This window comes from Typopeltis vanoorti, chromosome 2, assembly GCF_054136105.1.
Source record: "Typopeltis vanoorti isolate ZY-2024b chromosome 2, IOZ_Tvanoo_1.0, whole genome shotgun sequence".
NCBI lineage: Eukaryota > Metazoa > Arthropoda > Arachnida > Uropygi > Thelyphonidae > Typopeltis > Typopeltis vanoorti.
Window position 1 is genome coordinate 57,048,022 of NC_143550.1, and position 20,559 is coordinate 57,068,580.

The 20,559-nt window shown below is 32.4% G+C and overlaps 1 protein-coding gene across 4 annotated transcripts in view; it reads right to left on the bottom strand.

The window, feature by feature from the left end:
• Window positions 1-247: 247 nt before the first annotated feature.
• LOC150109060 (uncharacterized) overlaps window positions 248-20,559 on the bottom strand; it is a 339,899-nt gene continuing 319,587 nt past the window's right edge. For all 4 annotated transcript variants that reach the window (XM_090405164.1, XM_090405171.1, XM_090405179.1 and 1 more), the window contains exons 16-18: window positions 19,828-19,937; window positions 9,556-9,657; window positions 248-3,078 (exon numbers count right to left, since the gene is read on the bottom strand). In XM_090405164.1, coding sequence (XP_090261290.1) covers window positions 2,971-3,078; window positions 9,556-9,657; window positions 19,828-19,937 — 320 coding nt within the window. In that variant the 3' untranslated portion in view covers window positions 248-2,970. The remainder of the gene's footprint in view (window positions 3,079-9,555; window positions 9,658-19,827; window positions 19,938-20,559) is intronic.

Consider the following 20,559-nt stretch of genomic DNA (forward strand, 5'->3'; position numbering starts at 1 on the left):
ATCTCATTACTGAAATGGAAGAACTTTTAATGTAGACTGATGACTAAATTGAATAGCATGCTATCAGAATAACATTTTTGTTTGCCAATCTGACATAACCAAATGCTTTATTTATGCCAGTTATGCACTCATTATGACTACTTAAAAATGCATTTAACCATTATATGAATCTACATGTGGGAAAAAAAGTGATTTGCCATATATGACAGGTCGTCTGGAACCTAATGATTGTATGATATGTATGTTTTAAAAGATTATTTATATTGTAGTTTATGCCATGGATGTTTGTAAAGTAGGTGTGGAAGTTTTTTTTTTTTTTTTTTTTTTTGTACAGATTCTAGTATGTTTTGAATATTATGTGTGGGTCTGTTTGTTTAATGGGATTAAATTACAAACTAAAATAAAAAATCCTCTAATGCCGTTTCATTTATTAATGTCTTTAATTACAATGCATCAGGCTAAGTGCGCTAACTTAGTCACAGACACTGCTTGTTTTTTCTACTCCTGTATATGATGGTGACTATGATATAATGGTCCGAATTTCAAGTGTAACATTAACATTATTGTTTAAAATGGTGTAAGATTTGTCATATCAATTTCTGCCATCCCTCACTGTGGCAAATATCATTATAGTAAACAGTAAAGCAAATATCATTATTCGTCTGACTCACTCACTATAACAAACTATTGAAATGTATTGGTAAAAGCCCTGAAGCATAATCATTATTCTAAAAAAACATTTACAATATTCAACCATAACAGACTATCCCTTTAGACCTTATGAACTTGCTAAAGTGAGACCTGACTAAATGATAAAGGGCTACAGATAATTTTATATGCAGTGCCAAATTAATCATTTTCATTAAACATTTGAAGAAAATGTTGTATTATTTAATACTGCATCTATTCTATTATTTGAACATCATTAAAAAGAAAAAAAACTTCAGGGTTTTATTTTATAATTCTACTGAAATTACTATGTAATTTCAAGTGAATCATAAATCTATTAATTATATAGTCATTTTGAGAAAATGATTTGCTGACAAGTTAACTGTACAATTTGATAGTGTTACTCCAGGAGTCAGTTGACATGCTAAACAAATCAACTGAATTTTCTGTTATCTGAAGGTTGGATAACTGAGAATTATTATCTATTTTAAATATATTTTATAACTGAACAAACAGTAAAGTTAGTGACTGAACAATAAACTGCAGTTCAAATGTTACATATGTTTTTACCTATACATCTCAATAATGCCAAAGCTCACTGCATTTTGATGCTTTTCTTCAAACAATTTAAGCAAAGATTCTGTCAAATTTTATTTACTCAGTTATATAAAGAACTATGTGAGTGAATAAAACTTGAAATATCATTTAACATTTAACAAACAGAACAGTAATTTGTATTGTAATAATGAGAAACAATCACTTTGTTTAGGTCAAGCAAGATAAATATTTCATTTTATTACATTTCTTAAATCAAGGACAAACTATTGATGATGTATAATAAATATATATTAAATTACACAGCCATTTTTATTTCACTTTAAGAAACAGCTCTAGTAGTTCTATGACAAAATCCATATATTGTCAGGATTTTGTCATATATTTACAAAATCCTGGCAATATATGGAATTGTATTATTCACTGTGTTTAACGACAACCTATAACAAATAAGGATATACTTGAGATATTTATATTCATAGTGAAGATTCAAATTTAAAAAAAAAAAAAAATGTTTTGATAGAATAAACATATCTAGGAAATATTTTTATCAAACAAATTATGCTTGTGTAATTTGTTTGATATATATATATATATATATATATAGTACTATATTAATAAAAATGATCTTAAAAATTTAAAGTTACTGTACTATTTCTATACTGCACCATGAAAAGCTGTTCTGTTTGTTAACATTTAACAAACAGAACAGCAATTTGCTTCTAATTATTTAAATAAAGAAGGCAGTTTCACCTCATAAATTTTTGCTAAGATTTAAATAGCCACTGATGTTCATAAAATTATGTAGCAAAGATCTGTTTAAAAAAAAATTAAGTTTTGTGTGTTGAGTTTATAAAGGAAACTTAACTTGATAATGAACTGAAGAAAGAAAGAAAGAAAGAACAGTCATAATGATACACAAGAAATTATAACACCATGCTTTATATATATATATATATATATACTAGTATTAGTGTGTGCATATATATATATACACACACACAAAGTTGAGTTTTAAATATACATCTTTAAACTTGTTTACGACATTTTTAGATGTAAAAGCCAAACAAATTTGATTTCAACATAACAATATGCAATACTGATAAGGTAAATGTAATAAAATAACTTAATAATTTTAAGTTCTACATAAAAATGTATGCTAAGAATAAAATACTGCTTATTCTGCTGCTACATTATACATTCTTTCAGTTCAGAAACAGTAGAACCATTAAAAAATAGCTATCTGAAGAGTAAGAGGGAAAACAAACAAAATTATTACAATTTCATAAATTAAAATGCAAGTTTTCTGCATTTTTACAAATGTTTTCATGATTCTATAAGAGCCCTCTGTAATGTTAAAACTTAACACATTTAGTAATCTTATGATCAATTCCATTAACAATTGATGCTAACATTAGCAAGAATTATTAATGTTCTTATATACATATGAACACATAAGCAATCTTGTAGTGGTTACTATCTGAAACTATTCGTCTTTAATGAGATATATTACAAAGATGCCTGGAATTGTTTCATTCATATATAATGCCACAATGACAAATGAAACATCCAGTGATGTACCAAGAGAGAGAAAGCACTACTTGTTTCCTTTCTCATCCTTTTTTTAAATTATTTATTGATATTTTTTTTTATTTTGTGAAAATCAAAAGTCTTATTGTATTAATGTATCATGGAACTGTACAACGTTGGTCCAAAATAAATCTTTCCACATTTTTAAATATAAGGTTAATGTCTGTATTTATGTTGCTCAGGTTTCCACCTATGATAATTATGACTTCTGCTATGACGATACCTGTGATCAGATTTTTGATACTTTTGAAACAGTGTTTGTTCCTATAAAAAAAAAAAAAAAAAAACATCAAAACCAATATTCAAGTAGAGCTTTTCAGAATTCAATATGATATTAATATATTCACAAAGTGCTGATGACAAACTTTATGCAAAAAACACTAGGAAAATAAGCAGGGAAAACAGAAAAATAACTGTGATGTCAGTAGCATGAGAGTGCAGTTATTTTTCTGTTTTCCCTGCTTATTTTCCTAGCGTTTTTAACATTTAGTTTGAAATTTAGCCTGAAAACTGATAACAGAATTAAGTAACACTGGTACAATTGAGAGAGAGAGAAATCACTCAAAACACCAAGGCAAAACTGTATATAAACATTATATACAGTTTAGTCTTCAAACTAAATTTAACATAAGGCTCACAGAGAAGTGTTACAAATAAAACAACTGATCAAGCACTAGAAATCACATAGCTCTGAGGAAACATCAAAGAGAAGAGATGGTATCAGTGACAGAACCATATTAAAATTAAAGATATCTGAAAAGAACTTGGGCATTATTAGTATTCAAGAATGTTTAGGCAGAACTAATTTAAGATGGTATGGTCACTCAAACAGTGGGAAGTGAAAGGTAGGAAAATACTAACAGGAAGACCAAAATCTAGAAGGTTTAAGCAGATAGGAATGCTTTAGAAGACTGACAACTAAAATCTGATTCATAGGCCAAATAATAGTTTGGTCTCTTTCAGACCAATTTGGAAGAAAACTATTGATAGAAAATGAGTGGGCTATCATAATATCGTAAAACGAGGAGTTCTGCAATTTAGCAAATTTGCACACTGGGCATGGGGAAACTCTTATTTTGTACTTGCTCAAAGGACAGGACCATCAGAAATTGTAGTGTGTACTTTCCATCGAAAACAAAACTAGGGGAAAGAATCTTACAGTACTGGGATATATAACATATCAATAATTAAGAGACTTTTTATATTTAGGTAGTATGTTTAAATTAATTAAAGGTGTAGTGAATATATGGAATTTACAATATAGCAATATATAAATAATTTGAATATGATTGGCACATTTAAGAAGGCAAAGAAAATGCATAAATAGAAACTGATTCATTTCACACAAATACATCCCAAGAATTTAAGGTTGTGATATATTTGATGGTTTGGTTAGCAGACTGGTTAACATATCCATTCTCGACCAATACGTTGGAGGTTTCAAATCTCAGTATGGGGATGATTTTTATTAGGAGGTAGATAAATTTCACTGCCTGTTGTGAGACCAACTACCCCACTAATAAGCTGGAAGTCTGAGATGGCTTGAAAAAAGTTATGTTTGGTTTCTAGTGCAAGGTTTCTGGACAATGTAAAAAATAAATTAAAAATAAAAAAAAATCCTTAACCTGCTCATGGAACTATATAATCTTCTGTAACACACACACACACACACACACACACACACACACACACACACACACACACACACACACACACACACACACACACACACACACACACACACACACACACACAACACACACACAAGCGTGGTACAATGGGAAGGAGTGAATTACAAATAATCCTATAATCCACAGCTCAGATGGCTTGAAAAAAGTTATGTTTGGTCTCTAGTGCAAGGTTCCTGGACAAATGCAAAAAATAAATTATAAAAAAAAAAAAAAAAATCCTTAACCTGCTCATGGAACTATATAATCTTTTGTGGGTGGGAGACACACAAGCATGGTACAATGGGAAGGAGTGAATTACAGATAATCCTATAATCTACAGCTAATGATCTGTGTTCATTTATGATAAGCTTAAACTGTAATAAAAAAAACAAACAAAATCTAAGATTCTAATTAGAAAAATTCTTTTACCCAGATAAAGAAATGACTTCCTTTAGTTTCTGGGTTAATTTTCAAGTCTTGCTTATCTTTCAATTTTGTTTTTGGAAATCACCTGAGGTAAAACATGAAAATAGAACTCATGAAACTTTATGCAAAATCTGCATTTTGAAATGTCATATTAAAGGAGTTTGATAAATGAAAAGCAAAGAATGTAGCTGATTATTTTATAAATGTACGTAATGTTTGATTGTATTTTTGATGATTATGGGAGACAGACATGGAGGTGGTAAGACAGTAACTGTATCCCTATGCTTAACATTAGCATTTATCACTGTCCTGTCAGGTGTCTTCTCCCTCCAGGAGATTGACTACCATGTGTCTCCACCATGCCTTTTGCACCTCTCTGCTGCATTCCTCATATGAGAGATAGGTCCAGTCTTCTATATTTTTATCCACTCCAGTCTTTGTCTTCCTCTCCTTCTCTTTCCCTCAACAGTCCCTTCGAGAAGTGTCCTTTGTAGACAGTTATGTCTTAGAATATGTCCAAAATACCTGACTTTTCTCTTTTTAATTTCTTTCATCAGGCTCCTGTTTATGCCTACCATCTCTACTACCTCTTCATTTGTCTTTTCATGATATCCTCATAATTCTTTGCGGCATTATTATTTATCACTAACATATTAAATTATCACATGTTCAAAGAATTATGCTTGAAAGAGTTAAATGAATTATCATTAAAATCCTGATATGCCCTCAAGGGGGGGGGGGGCCCTCAGGATAGTATGATACATGAAAACTTCACATTGATTTTGACCCAAATTAGTATATGATCTATCAGACTCCAAATTTGTCAGCTCTTATATTTTGGTCTAAGGAACTTCTGACCACATCGATTCACACAGATCTTCTCTTCCTCCACCTCCAACTTGGCACAACACACCTGTTTTTGCTAACCTTTTCTTAACAATTCTGTTTAAATGACCATACCACTTGAGATTAGCTTTGCTCACATAATGTAAAGTTCCTTCCTAATATTTTTGTTTCTAATGATTCTGTCACTAATGCCATCTGTTCACACTCATTTTTTCCATAACTCTGATATCTGTGGTTGCATCAAACAAGTTAATTTGATTTTAAGCTATTAAAATATACTTATCATCATAACATTCCTGACACTATGATATAGTATCCTGTAGAAGTTTAATGAATCGTGCAAAAGTGCTTTCTAAGGAGTACAGTATTCCCACACTCCCTTTCACAAAGCAGCCTTTTAAGTTCCAAAAAACATCTTTGGTTACAGAAACTAATATAAATAGTCACTTACTCATAGTACAATGCTAACCTTAATAAAACCAGGAAAAACAAACCAAACTGCTGATTATAACAATAGCCTTTGTTTCTTCCAGTTGTTTTTGTAGCTCATACAATATATTATCATCATAAAATTCTAAACTTTCTAGGCAAACATACTAATTTTACTAGGTGTAGAAATTAAATGATTTCTATAATGAAAAATATTTAAAAAGCAAACATTTTATTTTTATTTCTCCCTGACTTAAAATAATATAACATTATTTTCTATGCCATTAAGACATTCACAAATGCTAGTTTGGCATAAAAATTTTATTCAAGAAAACTGAAACTGCCATTCAGTAACTACTGATGAATCCGTAAAATGAGCCCACCCAATGCAGACATTTCGAAAAGAGATGACATGATCGAGCAAGCTCCAACTTGATGGTAATAAACGTGATAAAGAAATTCCACAGGATAATCTAAACAGAACAACAGCTTGGGCAAAGGATGATGACTACCAATTCAAGGTTTGTCAATTTCAGAGTATATACTGCAAAAGTAGGTAAAACAGTTCAAAGAATCACTTGGATGTTAAGAAACATGCTGACAATCAATAATAAGGAAGTAATTGTTCTTCTTTATAAGGGCATTGATACATCTGCACCGTGTACAGATTTGGGTGCTTGGATTTCTTGTAGACGTTGAAGTGATGGAGAGGATTCAGATGCAAGTGGCTAAAATGGCTACTAGTTTGTGGAGTGCTCCCTATGAGAATAAGAAGATAGATTCATCGTGGGGTTACAAAGTTTAGATTTACTGTACATAAAGACTGGAGAGGAGGAAAAAAAAAAAGGGGGGGGGGGGAATCATCCTTGAAAGTTGTGTAAGAGTGCAGTTAGCAAGTGCATAAGAAAGATTGTCTGATTGGGAAGTGGCAAATTAATAGAATGGATTGTTAGATGCAATAACGAATGCACTTACTTGAGGATTTCTGGTCACATCATCTAATCCAGATGCCTTTCCACATTTCTGATACTTTTTTAATATCTCAAGTATTTATATATGCCTTCTGGTTACACTCAATATTTTCTACCACTGTTTTGTCACTTTTTGCTTCATTTAACAATTTTTCTGACATGTACGTTGCCATGCTTTTCTACTGTTTAGGATTCCAATAAGAACTTGTTTATTTTTCCTTTTACATCAACTACTCACTCTAATGACTCAAAAAAATTCTTCCCTACCAGAAGTTTCTTGGGGTATCATAAGCATAAATAAGCTTGCTGTCTAATTTCCTTTCTTAACATTGTCCACATCACTCTACTTGAAGTTAACTGATTGAAAGTTAATATTCATATTTAGTGTTGAATACTATAGTTGATCCTTTCCTTCATCCCTGGGATCTGAGTAAATTGTGTTACACTGATCAACCTCACCTGTAAATGGTACCTACCTTTAGTTATGATGAGATTGTTCCCATTGATGATTTTTCACTGTTTGTCCTATTTCCTGCTATTCAACAGCAGGAGGCCTTATTTAATTTAGTAATGTCCAAGTTAGAATGATATCTGATTATGCTTCACCACTATAATGTGTATAATGTATATGTAGTGGCAGGAAATTTGTGGAGCGCTCCAGGAAGAAGAAAATTTAGTCAGTCTATGCTTTCATTCAACATTCAAGTGAATGCCTACTAATAGGGGACACCACCTGAAAGTGAGGAATGGATATTAGGTCAAAAGTCCCATTTGTTTTTCCATATTCCACACAAGGAATGTGAAGGTTTCCCTCCCAGTTTTCTAGCTTTGACTTATGTAACCCCACTGAATATTCATGAAGTTAACCTTCTCATGGTATTTTGTAAATCAATTTTATATTCGTTAAACAATATTTCATTATGTTAGTAACAGTTTCAGTTAAGCTTTATGGTGATGTCTAGAGGAAGACACATCTGGGAATAATAAATAACTGATTAAATTTATTTAGATATTATATTATCAGGCCAATATTTCACTTTAGCCCACTAGCAGGAAAGCAAATAGACTGACTATGAAAAAGGCAGGATCCTGCAGTCTTAACTGGTGTCTTCTTTGGAGAATGGTGTAGTGCTGGGTGGATTTTTGAAATAGTTTCTCAGATTTATATACTTCTCTATAAAAATAAGTCCCCCCCCCCCTATTGAATCCTATGATCAGTATCCATACCATCGCCTGCCATTCCAGAACATCTGTAGGTAAAAGAAACTCTAGAACACATTCAGATCCTCTTTCCCCTCTGACACATCAGCCTTATTCCTTTTAACCATGTGGTCTGGTTATTTTACTTGGAAAGAAAACCTACAAGCAGATTCAAGGCACTGCCATTGAATTGCTGGTACCTCTTTATGAAACTTGCTTCCAGCTGAAATGCTTTATAAATGTTCTTTGTAATCTTGACAAGATTCAAACCAATTTGCCAACCACTATTCTAATATCACAATTATCTCATTTCTATTGAGCTAGTCATACTAAAATTGTAAATGCTTAATTTGGAAAACTGAATAATCTACAATTACGTAAATGCTATAACATCCAACTACTATATCTATACCACAAAGGAATTTCCATATATATCTGCCAATTTTTACTGTTGCTCTTCACCCATACACAACCCAATCACAGTTTCTCACCTTATTACTAAACATAGCCCCCCCCCCCCCCCTCAGGTGTCAAGAATTGTCACTGTCAGTAAAAATTTAGAATACTGTAGACCACAACTGCTTTTTATTATTCTACTGCTCATGACACATTCATACAAAGCGGTAAAATACTGTATCTACAATATGTCATCATATGTGAGCTCAACACACCACATTAGTCAGCTACAGTGCTGATTATGTCAAAATAATGAAATACAGGCAATCACTACTATAGCAGCGAATACCATTATAAAAAACCTGCTAACTATAACAAACTATTGAAAAGTCCTGACCAGAGATCCATAAGCACAGTGCTATTCTAAAGAAAATTCACCACAGCAAACTATTCCTTTGGTCCCTATGAGTTTGATATAGCAAGAGTCAACAGTCATACTCTTTGCAAATGAGACTGAATCAGATTTTTTTTTGCATTTTGTATGCCATCATATCACACCAACGATAATTCTTGAATCCAATATTACTCTTCTCTTCTGAATTTCCACCTTAGTTTTGCTACCATCTTCAACAACTCCCTCCCCATCAAACCACCACGCCTGTCTTTCTAACTTCAATTAAAAAAAAAAAAAAAAAAAAAAAGCTCACAACACTTGATACCACAACAAAATTTCCACATATATTATATATATATATATACATAAGTGAAAAATGAATAAAAGTATTTAGATTTGAAATACTTACTGAAGAAACCTTTCCTGGATACGTCATATTCTGTACCTTTTGAAAAGGGTTGAGAAAGAACAGATGACCAGAATCTGAATATTTATGCCTTAGCTTTTTAACCTTTGAATATATACACAAACAAAAAGAAATGGCTTTTATTATTTAATTTAAGATCTGCTTTAGTACACTAAATGTGAAACAAGTAATCAACAATATACTAATACAGAAATTTTCTTTTAAATCTACTTTAGTATAATGAACATCAAATCAAATAATCAATAATATACTTAATACAGATATGATATGAGAACTATGTAAGTATTTTTTGCTAATTCATACTGTTCTAGGTTTTTTTGAGCAAGTCTCAGATTAGCAAACCATAATAACCAAGTCACTTGATAACTAAAACCTGGTATCTTTGATGACAGATTTGTTCAGTTATCAATCAACTTTTTTAATATGATACACACATTATTATTATTATTAGATGCCAAAAGTCAAGGATTCATTGAGGGAAGCCATACACAACCCAAACCAGCTTGTCATGCCTTCGCTTAAATTCATTCACACTAAATGCACTCATTACTTCAACAGGTAAACTGTTCCACTCACTTATAGTTCTATGGGAGAAAATCTAACTCTTACTCCTTTCTTAACTGCATACAAACTCACTTCCATGGATGCCCCCTTGTCCTCTCTCTGCCTTCCAATACAATGAACAATTTTATTAATCAACATCCTATAACACTCTCTCAAAAGTGTATAGACATCTACATATTTTCCCCTCTTTCTTCTGTCTGCACTCTATACTTTCAATCTATCCTTGTAATCTACATTCCATAACCCCGATATCTTTGTAACTTCTCTTTGCAGCCTTTCCACAGCTTCTTTATCCTTTTGAAACCCAGGAGACCAAATCTCCACACAGCAATCCAAGTGCAGTAGTATAATGGCCTTGTAAAGAGATAAAATAACTTCCATATCTTTAATGTCAACATTTGTTTCAACATTGCAATTAGCTCCAAGTTGTATTTGTAATTTTTGTTATACGACCTCTGAACTTCACCTTCTATCCACTACAACTCCAAAATCTCTATCCTCATCAGTAACTCTAAGCATAATTCCACGAAGTCTGTATCAAAATCATACCGCACATTTCACACCATTTTTTTTTATTATTATATTCTAACTGACTTACCTTGACTGCTATGATATTTAAAGTAACATCCCTAAAAATGTGTTTGATTCTGTGAGCAGAAGAGAAAAATTACACTATTCAATAATATCTTTATTTCTTAAGTATTAATTCTATCTATATTCTGACACTTCTCATGCCTTAAAACATTCTTGACATTTCTCTCAACTTGTTAAAGCACATGTAGCAACTAGCTCCAAACTAGCAAACTAATTTTCTTGCCCTAATTCATTCTTCTGTATTGCCATTCTTCATCATCATCATTATTATCAAATTCTTGCTATGCATCTCAAGGAGTGTACAAGATGTTACAACAGTACTATGCAGTTGACATTGTTACTAGTTTCCTGTGTTCTTCCACTGATTATTTTCTCTACTATTCTGGCACCAAATACCTCTTTTGCTAACCTTTCCCATTCTGTTGAAATAACTGCAATCCTATGGAATACTTTTTTTATATACAGGTAGCCCTTGTATAACGCGGTTTACAAAGTGTAGTAACCCTTGTTCAACGCGGTTTTGTTATAACACGGTCTACAAACTGTACTAACCCTCTATCTTTTCATATATTTTTTCACCACAGGACTTAAAAATCATTTATCTTCATTAAATTTGCATCCGCCCGTATTGCACATGCAGTTATAAGTAGCAAATTTATATTAGGAAAAATACCCTTTAGCGTGCATGTACGTCAATTTACCGTATAAAGTGTTTATTGTTGAAAATTGTCTTCGTTTGCTGTCAGGAAAGCGCATTAAAAATCATGTATGTTAATCTCAAGCTGAGCACTTTATTTTTTGATGAGTTACATACAATACGTAATGCTTTTTTTATGTAAAAAAACTATTTTTATAGTAATGGCCACTTAGAGGGTGCTTTTGCAATGGTCGAAAACAAAATTAGTGAACTAATCGATGGGGAAATAGATTTAAATGAGGAGGTATTGGTACAATTAATAGATGACGTCAAACCAAATGGCGGGGAAAATTCTGCTGAAGATTCTGATTATGATGAATCCGTTAAAGAATTCAGCTTAAACAAATTAGCAGAAGGATTGGCCTTGGCAAGAAAGTTAGGAAGTTATTTTATGGATAATGATCCCTCAATGGAGGGCTCCAGAAAATTCACGAGACAATTGGATATTTGTTTAGCTCCATATTATGAACTTGATAAATATTTTCAGCATAGTGGTGAGCAAGGTCTCATTACTGACTTCTTGATAACTAAACCAGCCAAAGTATGCAATGAGAATTATAGAAATGATGTCCAAGAGATTTCAAGTGATGACAACATCCGGCCACTCGTAAATAAAGAACATCTATGTTCTTTCAGTTTTGAAGACAGTGATGATGATTAAAATATGCACTTTATTTTATTTTGCCTAAAACATTTATGCATTATGTGCAATGAAGTTTACGTACAATTCATAGTTTGTTTTCTTAACTTACATGAATTATTTGAAGTAAATAAAAATATATTTTTGTAGGATATGCCATTGTTGTTTATATAAGTGAAAAAAAAATTATATGGGAACATAATCCTACATTTTATATGCGATCTGAGGCTCGCATAATGCGATTTATATAATGCATACCGCATTATATTTCTATAGAACCTAACAGGTATTTCTATAGAACCTAACATCCGTGTTATACGAGGGGTATCTGTATGCATTTCCTATAGTTAAATTCATTCAAACCCAGTTTCTTTTTTTTTCTATTCTTTTCCAACCTCCCAACCATTCATGGTGCTAATATATGCTAGACTGAACAAATTTTCATGCCTGGAACTTCCATTAAAAATATTCATTATGAAATGCCCAATATGTATACAGAACTTGAGGAGGGGGAGGGTTATATACAACATTATGACAATACTACATGAAAAGTTACATCATTATTAACTTCCTATCAACAATTTTCCCCAAATCAATCTGTTATCTATCAGAAGTGCAATGTCACAAGATCTTTATATTTTTATTCTAAGGCACTTCTTAGTGAATCCCTCTGCATCATTTTCTTGCTATCCTTGCCAAAAGTTTAACAAACCTTTTCTCTTTTATTTATTCTGTTTAGGTGATCATATCTATCTTAAATTAGCTTTCTTAAATGCTCACATATTCCTAAGTGCTAACAATGCAAAATTCCTTCCTAATATCACCTTATATCCCTATTTTTAATATGGTTCTGCAATTGATGTCATCCATTCTCTTCCCTAATCGTTCTCATAACTTTCATATCTGTAGTCTCCAGTGTGATCAAGTGTTTTATTTCTAACCCAGCTCTCAGATCCATAAGTTGAAAGTCTGCCCACTGTCTTCTATACAGAAAGTTTAATGTTTTAACTAACCTCTCTGTTATTATTACATATAAATTTATTCATCTGAGTCCCCCTACTATGCTAATTTTGTGCTATATTTCCATATTTAGTTGGTCACCTTCAATAAAAATTGTGTTACATGTTTTATAGGTTTTCCATTCAGAATGCACTTGATTGTTTTCAGTGTTCTGTTTATTTTTGTTGTCTTTTTAGTGCTGATTTTCATGCCAAATTTATTACAGCTGATATTCAATTTAGTTAAGGAATATTGTAGTTTTCTACTGGCTTTGTTTAGGAATACAGTCTCATCCTGCATAAAGTAAAAGACTAAGTTGAATATGAATATATTCAATTCTGATATCAGGCCTAATGTCACTTTCTTTCATAATGTGTACCCTTGTCCCACACTTAACATCAAATCACATTTCTGTACCTCTTTCAGTTCTAACTGCTGATTTAATCACCTTACTGGCCATTATGGATCAAATACGCATCCTCATATGCTTCGTATCCATCATATATTTCAATGTAATATCAACGGGCATCACAATTTTAATATGACTTCGCATCCATGATAACCTGAATGTCTATAGATGTCTTGGCTGGTAGCGTTGTTAAGTAGTGACATGTAATACTGATTGCATTCTTCTTGAATATATTTTTATCTCTGTTCTATCACATCTTGTATCATTCAGTAATCTTTCAAAATAATTACTGCAAACATCTAGAATATTCTTATCTTTAGCTTTCATGTCACCTTTATTACTCCTGATACCTTTTGCAATACTCTTTACTCGATTTCTAAGTTGTTGTTTTTTTCCCCCAGTATCCTCCAGAACAATTTTCCCACATTCCTGATATTTACTTTCTATATTCTTACCAGAGTTTTCTCATGACTTTTGTAGCTTCTTTTACACACTGCTTTGCTTTCTTATATTTTTTTCTGTATCTCAGAGCACACACTGATTTACTTACCAGGCACTTTTCATATGTTTTCTTCTTTTCTATAACTGCCTCTTTAACTTCCTAAATCTACCATAGAGTTCTGATTTTTCTATCCTTGCAGACAATTTTACTTTCACAGAGTTTTCAAGGTTTGGTGCTTGTTTTTTGGCACTTTCATTTTGTCTTCAATGATATATATCAGCTTGACTTGTCAAATATCGAGAAATCCAGCAGATACTTACCATTATTATCAGCTTTGCTCATTTACCTGAATTCTCCCAAAACATTTTATATATGTGGTAATAATTTCCTACTTTGCTGTTTAGATCTCCAACAAGGAGCATTTTTTCCCACATTTTCTTTGTGTTAACTGTTCTCTAATAACCAAAATTCTTCCACTTCTTCCTAAGTAGAACCTTCTGTAGGACCTAGGTACAAGTAAACCTAAATGTCCAATATCCCATTTTGGTATCTGCACATATCACTTTGATTGATAATATCTGTCAATCAAGGTGCTTACTTTCATGTATGGTGTTAAATACTCATTACAGGATGAATGTAATCATCCTGTAATGATTATTTAAAAGAACTCACCTAATTTCTTCTTTGTTCTGGTAACACTATGTCGACCTGGTAGTACTTCTCTAGTTATTCTGACAGTTGTACTTATTCTCTGTTGATACCTCTTATGTTTATGGTACAATCTTGAATTCTGCTCAAGATAATTTGGAGTTTGTTCCAATAGCTGACTTGATTGTCCAGTCACCATGGTAACCTGATGAAAATGTAAGGTCTTGTTTAGCAGAGCAATACCCCAGCTGGCAGGAAATTCCATCATGTTGTACCATTGTTCATTTAGTATTTTGGTTGAAGCCAATAAGAATATAATTTAGTTGGCTATATCCAAAATTTGTCTGGAAATCAAGAAGCGGAAGAATTCCTTAAAAAATATTAATACCAGAAACATTTATGGTTAATATTTTTGTTGTAAAATTTTTGGCTAAGTTTCATAGCCATTGTCAATACAATTATAGGAAAACTCAAAAAATAATTTAATTGAAAGCATGTGATATGTGCAATATCAGCTGCAGGAGAATAGCTCCATCTGCATTAATAGATATTCAAAATATATTACAATAAGTTGATTTAGTTAATTATTTTTAAATTATAAACAATATTTAATTACAATTATGGAGTGCATGAATGATGAGTATTGGTTAATATTTTTGTTGTAAAATCTTTGGCTAAGTTTCATAGCCATTGTCAATACAGTTATAGGAAAACTCAAAAAACAATTTAATTGAAAGCATGTGATATGTGCAATAACTTCTCAAAACTGAGAAAGTTTTAGGCAATTGTTTTTGTTCAGATTCAGGTTGTGAATGTGTGCTTCATAGCTTTCTTTGTAGAATATTTCTACAAGAAAGTAATGTTTGTGTAACACTTTGATTTTGTTCCACTGAATTTTCTGTGTTCTGTAGATAAAGCATGGTTTGTTAAACCAGATTTGTTGGGTTCAATTAAGAGACATGTATTCCTGATGTTCTTACAGACAAATTTGTGCAGATCAACTATTAGTTTGTCCATAATAATATAAGCCACAAGAGCAGGGGATTCTATAAACTCCAGAATAAGATAGAAAAGGATATTTGTCTTTTGGTAAAATAAGGAATGTATTAAGTTTGCAAACTGGATGGAAAGCAACTTGTACATTAATCTGACAGAGTAATCGTGCTATTTATTCAGAAAGTCCCTTAATATAAGGAATACAAATTCTGGTAATTTCTTCTTAAGGAGAGTTAGGATGACAGTCATAGTTATTGATTATTTTTTTGATAGTTTTTACATTATAACTATTTGCACCACAGGTAGTTCTGATAATAAACATTTCTTTGTTTAAAAGAGAATTTGTAGAATAAATTTTATCAACTCTAAGGATTGGATTACACCATATTTCTGACAAGGGTGATGATGAGAGTTAGAATCAATGTATTGACCAGTATGAGTTGCTTTTCTACATATTGAGAACTGTAAACTGCCATTTGGTTAACGTAGAATGAGAACATCCAGAAAACGAAGACAATTGCTGTCTTCTACTTCAAGGATAAATTTGATTCTTCAGTCAACTGAATTAATTTTTCTAAGAAGGGTCATATAACTGAGAGGAGACCTCACATAGCCTTTAAAGAAATACAGAGAACCGACCAGGGCTTCTGACCTAATGTACAATCCTCACCGTCTCATGGTACACCTTGTTGGATATCTACCTGGATACTGAACGAACGAGGATGGGCTGGCAATTTGGGATTTAGCCGACCAAATTGTAGGTTCTACTAAGATAGAAGTGGAGGAATTTTTTGAGGCTCTAGAGAAAGCTATTGACACAATGAAAAAGGAAAAGTTGGTCCTTGTTGGGGACCTACATAGCAGAGTAGGAAGTGATTGTCAGACATACAAAAATGTTTTGGGAAAATTTGGAGAAAAGAACAAAGCTAATAATAATGGCAAATACCTGTTGGATTTCTGCTCAGGACATGGACTGATTATTACTAACACCATGTTCTAACATAAAAATGTGCACAAATTCACATGGAGAGAAGAGGCAATAAATAAAAAAAAGTCTCATTGACTATGTTATTGTTGATAGTGATGTTTTCTCCCTGGTGCAGGACACCAGAGTGTACAGAGGATTTGAAATTGGAAGCAATCACTATTTAGTCTTGTGCAGGATAAAATTAAATTTCATTTTGAAAAGAATGACATGTAAGAAAGTTTTAAAGCGAATAAAAGTTGAGCAGCTCTCAGATGTGAACTGTAGACTAAAATACACAAAGATTATTGAAAAAAAAATGAAAGAGTTTCAGAACAAGAACCAAACCTTGAAGATTCAGTGGCAAACCTTGAAGAAAACCCTGATTGATTCAGCCAGACAGGCATGTGGTGAGGTTGTCTGCAAGGATAAAAAAATCAGAACTCCATGGTGGACACAGGAAGTTAAAGAGGCAGTGAAGGAATAGAAAAAAGCATATCAAAGTTCCTGGCAAATAAGTCAGTTTGTGCTCTTAGAGAATACAGAGACAAATGTAAGAAAGCTAAACAAAAGTCATGGGAGGACTTTGGCAAGAACATGGAAAATAAACATCAAGAAGGTGGCAAAATATTCTGGAGGTTGTTGAAAAAGTTTAGGAATGGAGGAAAGAGTGCTGTAAAAGGAGTTAGAGATGATAAAGGACATGAAAATGGGAGAAAAAGATATCCTTGAAGTAGGGAGTAATTACTTTGAAAATTTGCTAAATGAAAAAAGCAGTGATGACAGGACAGTGATAAAAAACTCTGACCAGGCATGCAGTCAGGAATACATATCCATATTTGAAGTAGAAAAAGCCATCAAAGGCTTGAAATGTGGAAAGGCAGCAGGTAGATGATATTTGACCAGAAATGCTGAAGTATGGTGGTATAAAAGTCTTATAGTGGCTGCACTGCATAGTTCAGAATGCCTGGACAGAGGGACAAATTCCAGATGATTGGAGTAGAGCTCTCATAGTACACATATATAAAAAGGGAAATAAAACTGAATGTGAGAATTACAGAGGTATATCCCTACTGAGTGTTCCTGGTAAGATATATGCAAGTATACTTGAGAGACGGTTGAGAAGAATTGTGGAAGAAAAGCTTGGGGAAGAACAAGCTGGATTCGGGTCAAATAGAGGCTGTCAGTATCAATCTTCACTTTACGACAAATAGTTGAGTAAGCATGGGAATATAACAAAGATCTGTATTTAAGTTTTGTCGATCTGGAAAAGGCATACGACAAGGTGCCAAGATAGAAGCTATTCAATATAACTGTAGTGTCAATGGGGAATTATATCAAGTAATACTTAGTCTTTATTTGAGTTGCAAGTCAGCAGTTAGAATTGAAGGAAGTACAGGAAGATGATTTAATGTTAAATCTGGTGTGAGACAAGGATGTACATTATCTCCTCTGTTATTCATTATCTATATAGATCACATTATGAAGGAAAGTGGTATTAAACATGATATCAGAATTTACAATTCTGATATCATGTTAATATCAGCTCTTTGCTTTATGCAGATGATGTTATACTTCTAAATAAATCCGCTACAAGTTTGCAAGATTCCCTGACTAAATTGAATAACTGTTGTAATAGATATGGTATGAAGGTCAGCAATAAAAAGACAAAGACAATGAAAATCGGTAGAATCGTTGAAAATGTCAACTTTGTTTTGAATGGGGAACTTGTGGAACAAGTAAAACATTTCAGCTACTTACGCACGATTTTTAGTGAAGATGGTAAATTAAATATGGAAATAGACAACAGAATCAACAAAGCTGGTAAGGCAGGAAGTCAATTGAATAAATTCATATGGAATAAGAGAGAAATTAGTCGATACACTAAATTAGCTCTATAGAAAAGTGTTCAAACCAGTTTTAACTTATGGACCTGAGAGCTGGGTCAGAAGTAAAACATGTGACCAAAGACTAGAGACCACAGATATGAGAGTCCTGAGAAAGATTAGAGGCGTGAAAAGATGGCATCAATGGCAATATCATATTAAAAACGAGAATATTAGGAAAGAACTTGACATTGTCAGCATTCAGGAATGCCTCAACAGTGCTAATCTTAGTTGGCATGGTCACTTAAACAGAATGGGCGAGGAAAGATTAGCAAAACAAGTGTTCTCTGCCAGGTTGACAGGAAAAACGATCCACAGGAAGACCAAAAGATAGGTGGATTGATACAGTACAAATGACTTAGACGATAGAAATATAAGATCTGGTAATGTTGGAGTCTTGACAAGTAACAGACTGATTTGGAGGAAAATTGTAGATAGGAAGTTAGTAATGATGTAAATTTGTCATGTAGTACTATCATATCCTGTACATCCCCTTGAGGGTACATGTCAGGAATTTGATGATGATGATGATGATGATGAGAAAAAGAAGACAATTGCTGTCTTCTACTTCTAGAATAAGTTTGATTCTTCAGTTAACTGAATTAATTTTTCTAAGAAATTCATGAAGAGATTAGAAAAAGAGGAGTTCCATACTGCAAACACATCATCAATGTATCTGTACCAAACCAATGGTTTAGGTGAAAAAATGTCCAGAATATGTTATCCGAAATGTTCCATAAAGTAATTGGCTAGAGTTGGAGAAAGGGGAGACCCCAGAGCTGTTCCCTCGATCTGTTTATATATTTTGGTCTTGCATCTAAATTATCCTAAATTAATTACAAATCAAAATAATTTTACAATATCTGGAGGAAAGTCTTTGTAAAGCAAATCAAATTGTATCTGCCAGAGGGATATTTGTGAAGAGTGAGACCTCTAAACTAACTAGAAGATCTGTGGGTTGTAATGATAATCCTGAAATTTTTTTCTTAAAATCTGTTGAGTTTTTTTTTATAAAGGAAGCAAAATTTTCAGTAATTGTAATAAGAAGATTAGATAAATATTTTGAAATTTTATACATAGGACATCCTATGCAGTTCACAATAGGTCTCAACAACACATATTCTTTATGCAATTTAGGAAGGCCATACAGTCTTGGAGCAAAAGCATGATGAACTTTTAGCCTCTTTACTGTTTCTTCATCCCAAGGACAGGGTCAGACATTAGGTGATAAGAAACCCTGGTCACTTCTCAACATTCCTTAAAAGGCTATATGGTCTCTTTCCAGCTTTGACCCTTAAGTGACTTTAATGATCAAACTTTTTCCTTTTTAATATTATATAACATATAAACATCATTATTAAATCTACATCTATGTCAGAACATTTAATAATATATATAAAAAAAAACATATATACCTTTCCTCTATCATATTCTTCATTATAATCATCATTACACTGCCTTTTCCTGTCTGTCTCTTTTTGAATTTCTTCATCTAAGTGATTTTTTCCACCATCCCATGACCTAACTGAAATAAATTAATAATTAACAGAAGAAAAAAAAAATCTATACACTGATATAAGACAGCACAATTAATATAAGTTGAAAGAATATATATATAAGCAACAGTAAAGACAGTGGCATCTCCTATTATGCAAATTGATTTGGCATTGATGACTACTCAGTAATTCGTGGAATTCATAAAGACAGTGGCATCTCCTATTATGCAAATTGATTTGGCTACATTGATGACTACTCAGTAATTTGTGGAATTCATACTATTGCCTATCCAGATGGAGTTAGATTTCCTGGCAGAATGCTAATGTAGTTATTTTTTCATTTTAGAAAGAGATGCTTTCCTAAAATGAAATGAAATCACGATTAGCTTAAAAGCAAAGAGACATAATGTGTTCATAAGTTGCATTATACTTGAGAAGCAATCATATTCTTGTTTGATCCTTTATTCAAGTATAAAGATTGCCTTAGTATCCCATAATGCAAAGAAAACTTTACTTTGGAAGAGCATAATACTATACATTAAGGGAGGGTCAATACTTAGACTGGTTTCAACTTTTACTGAGGTCTGGTCTCATCAATGGGAGCAAGATCAAAAAGAGATACCAAGGTTGAATTAATGCAGAAGTCATATA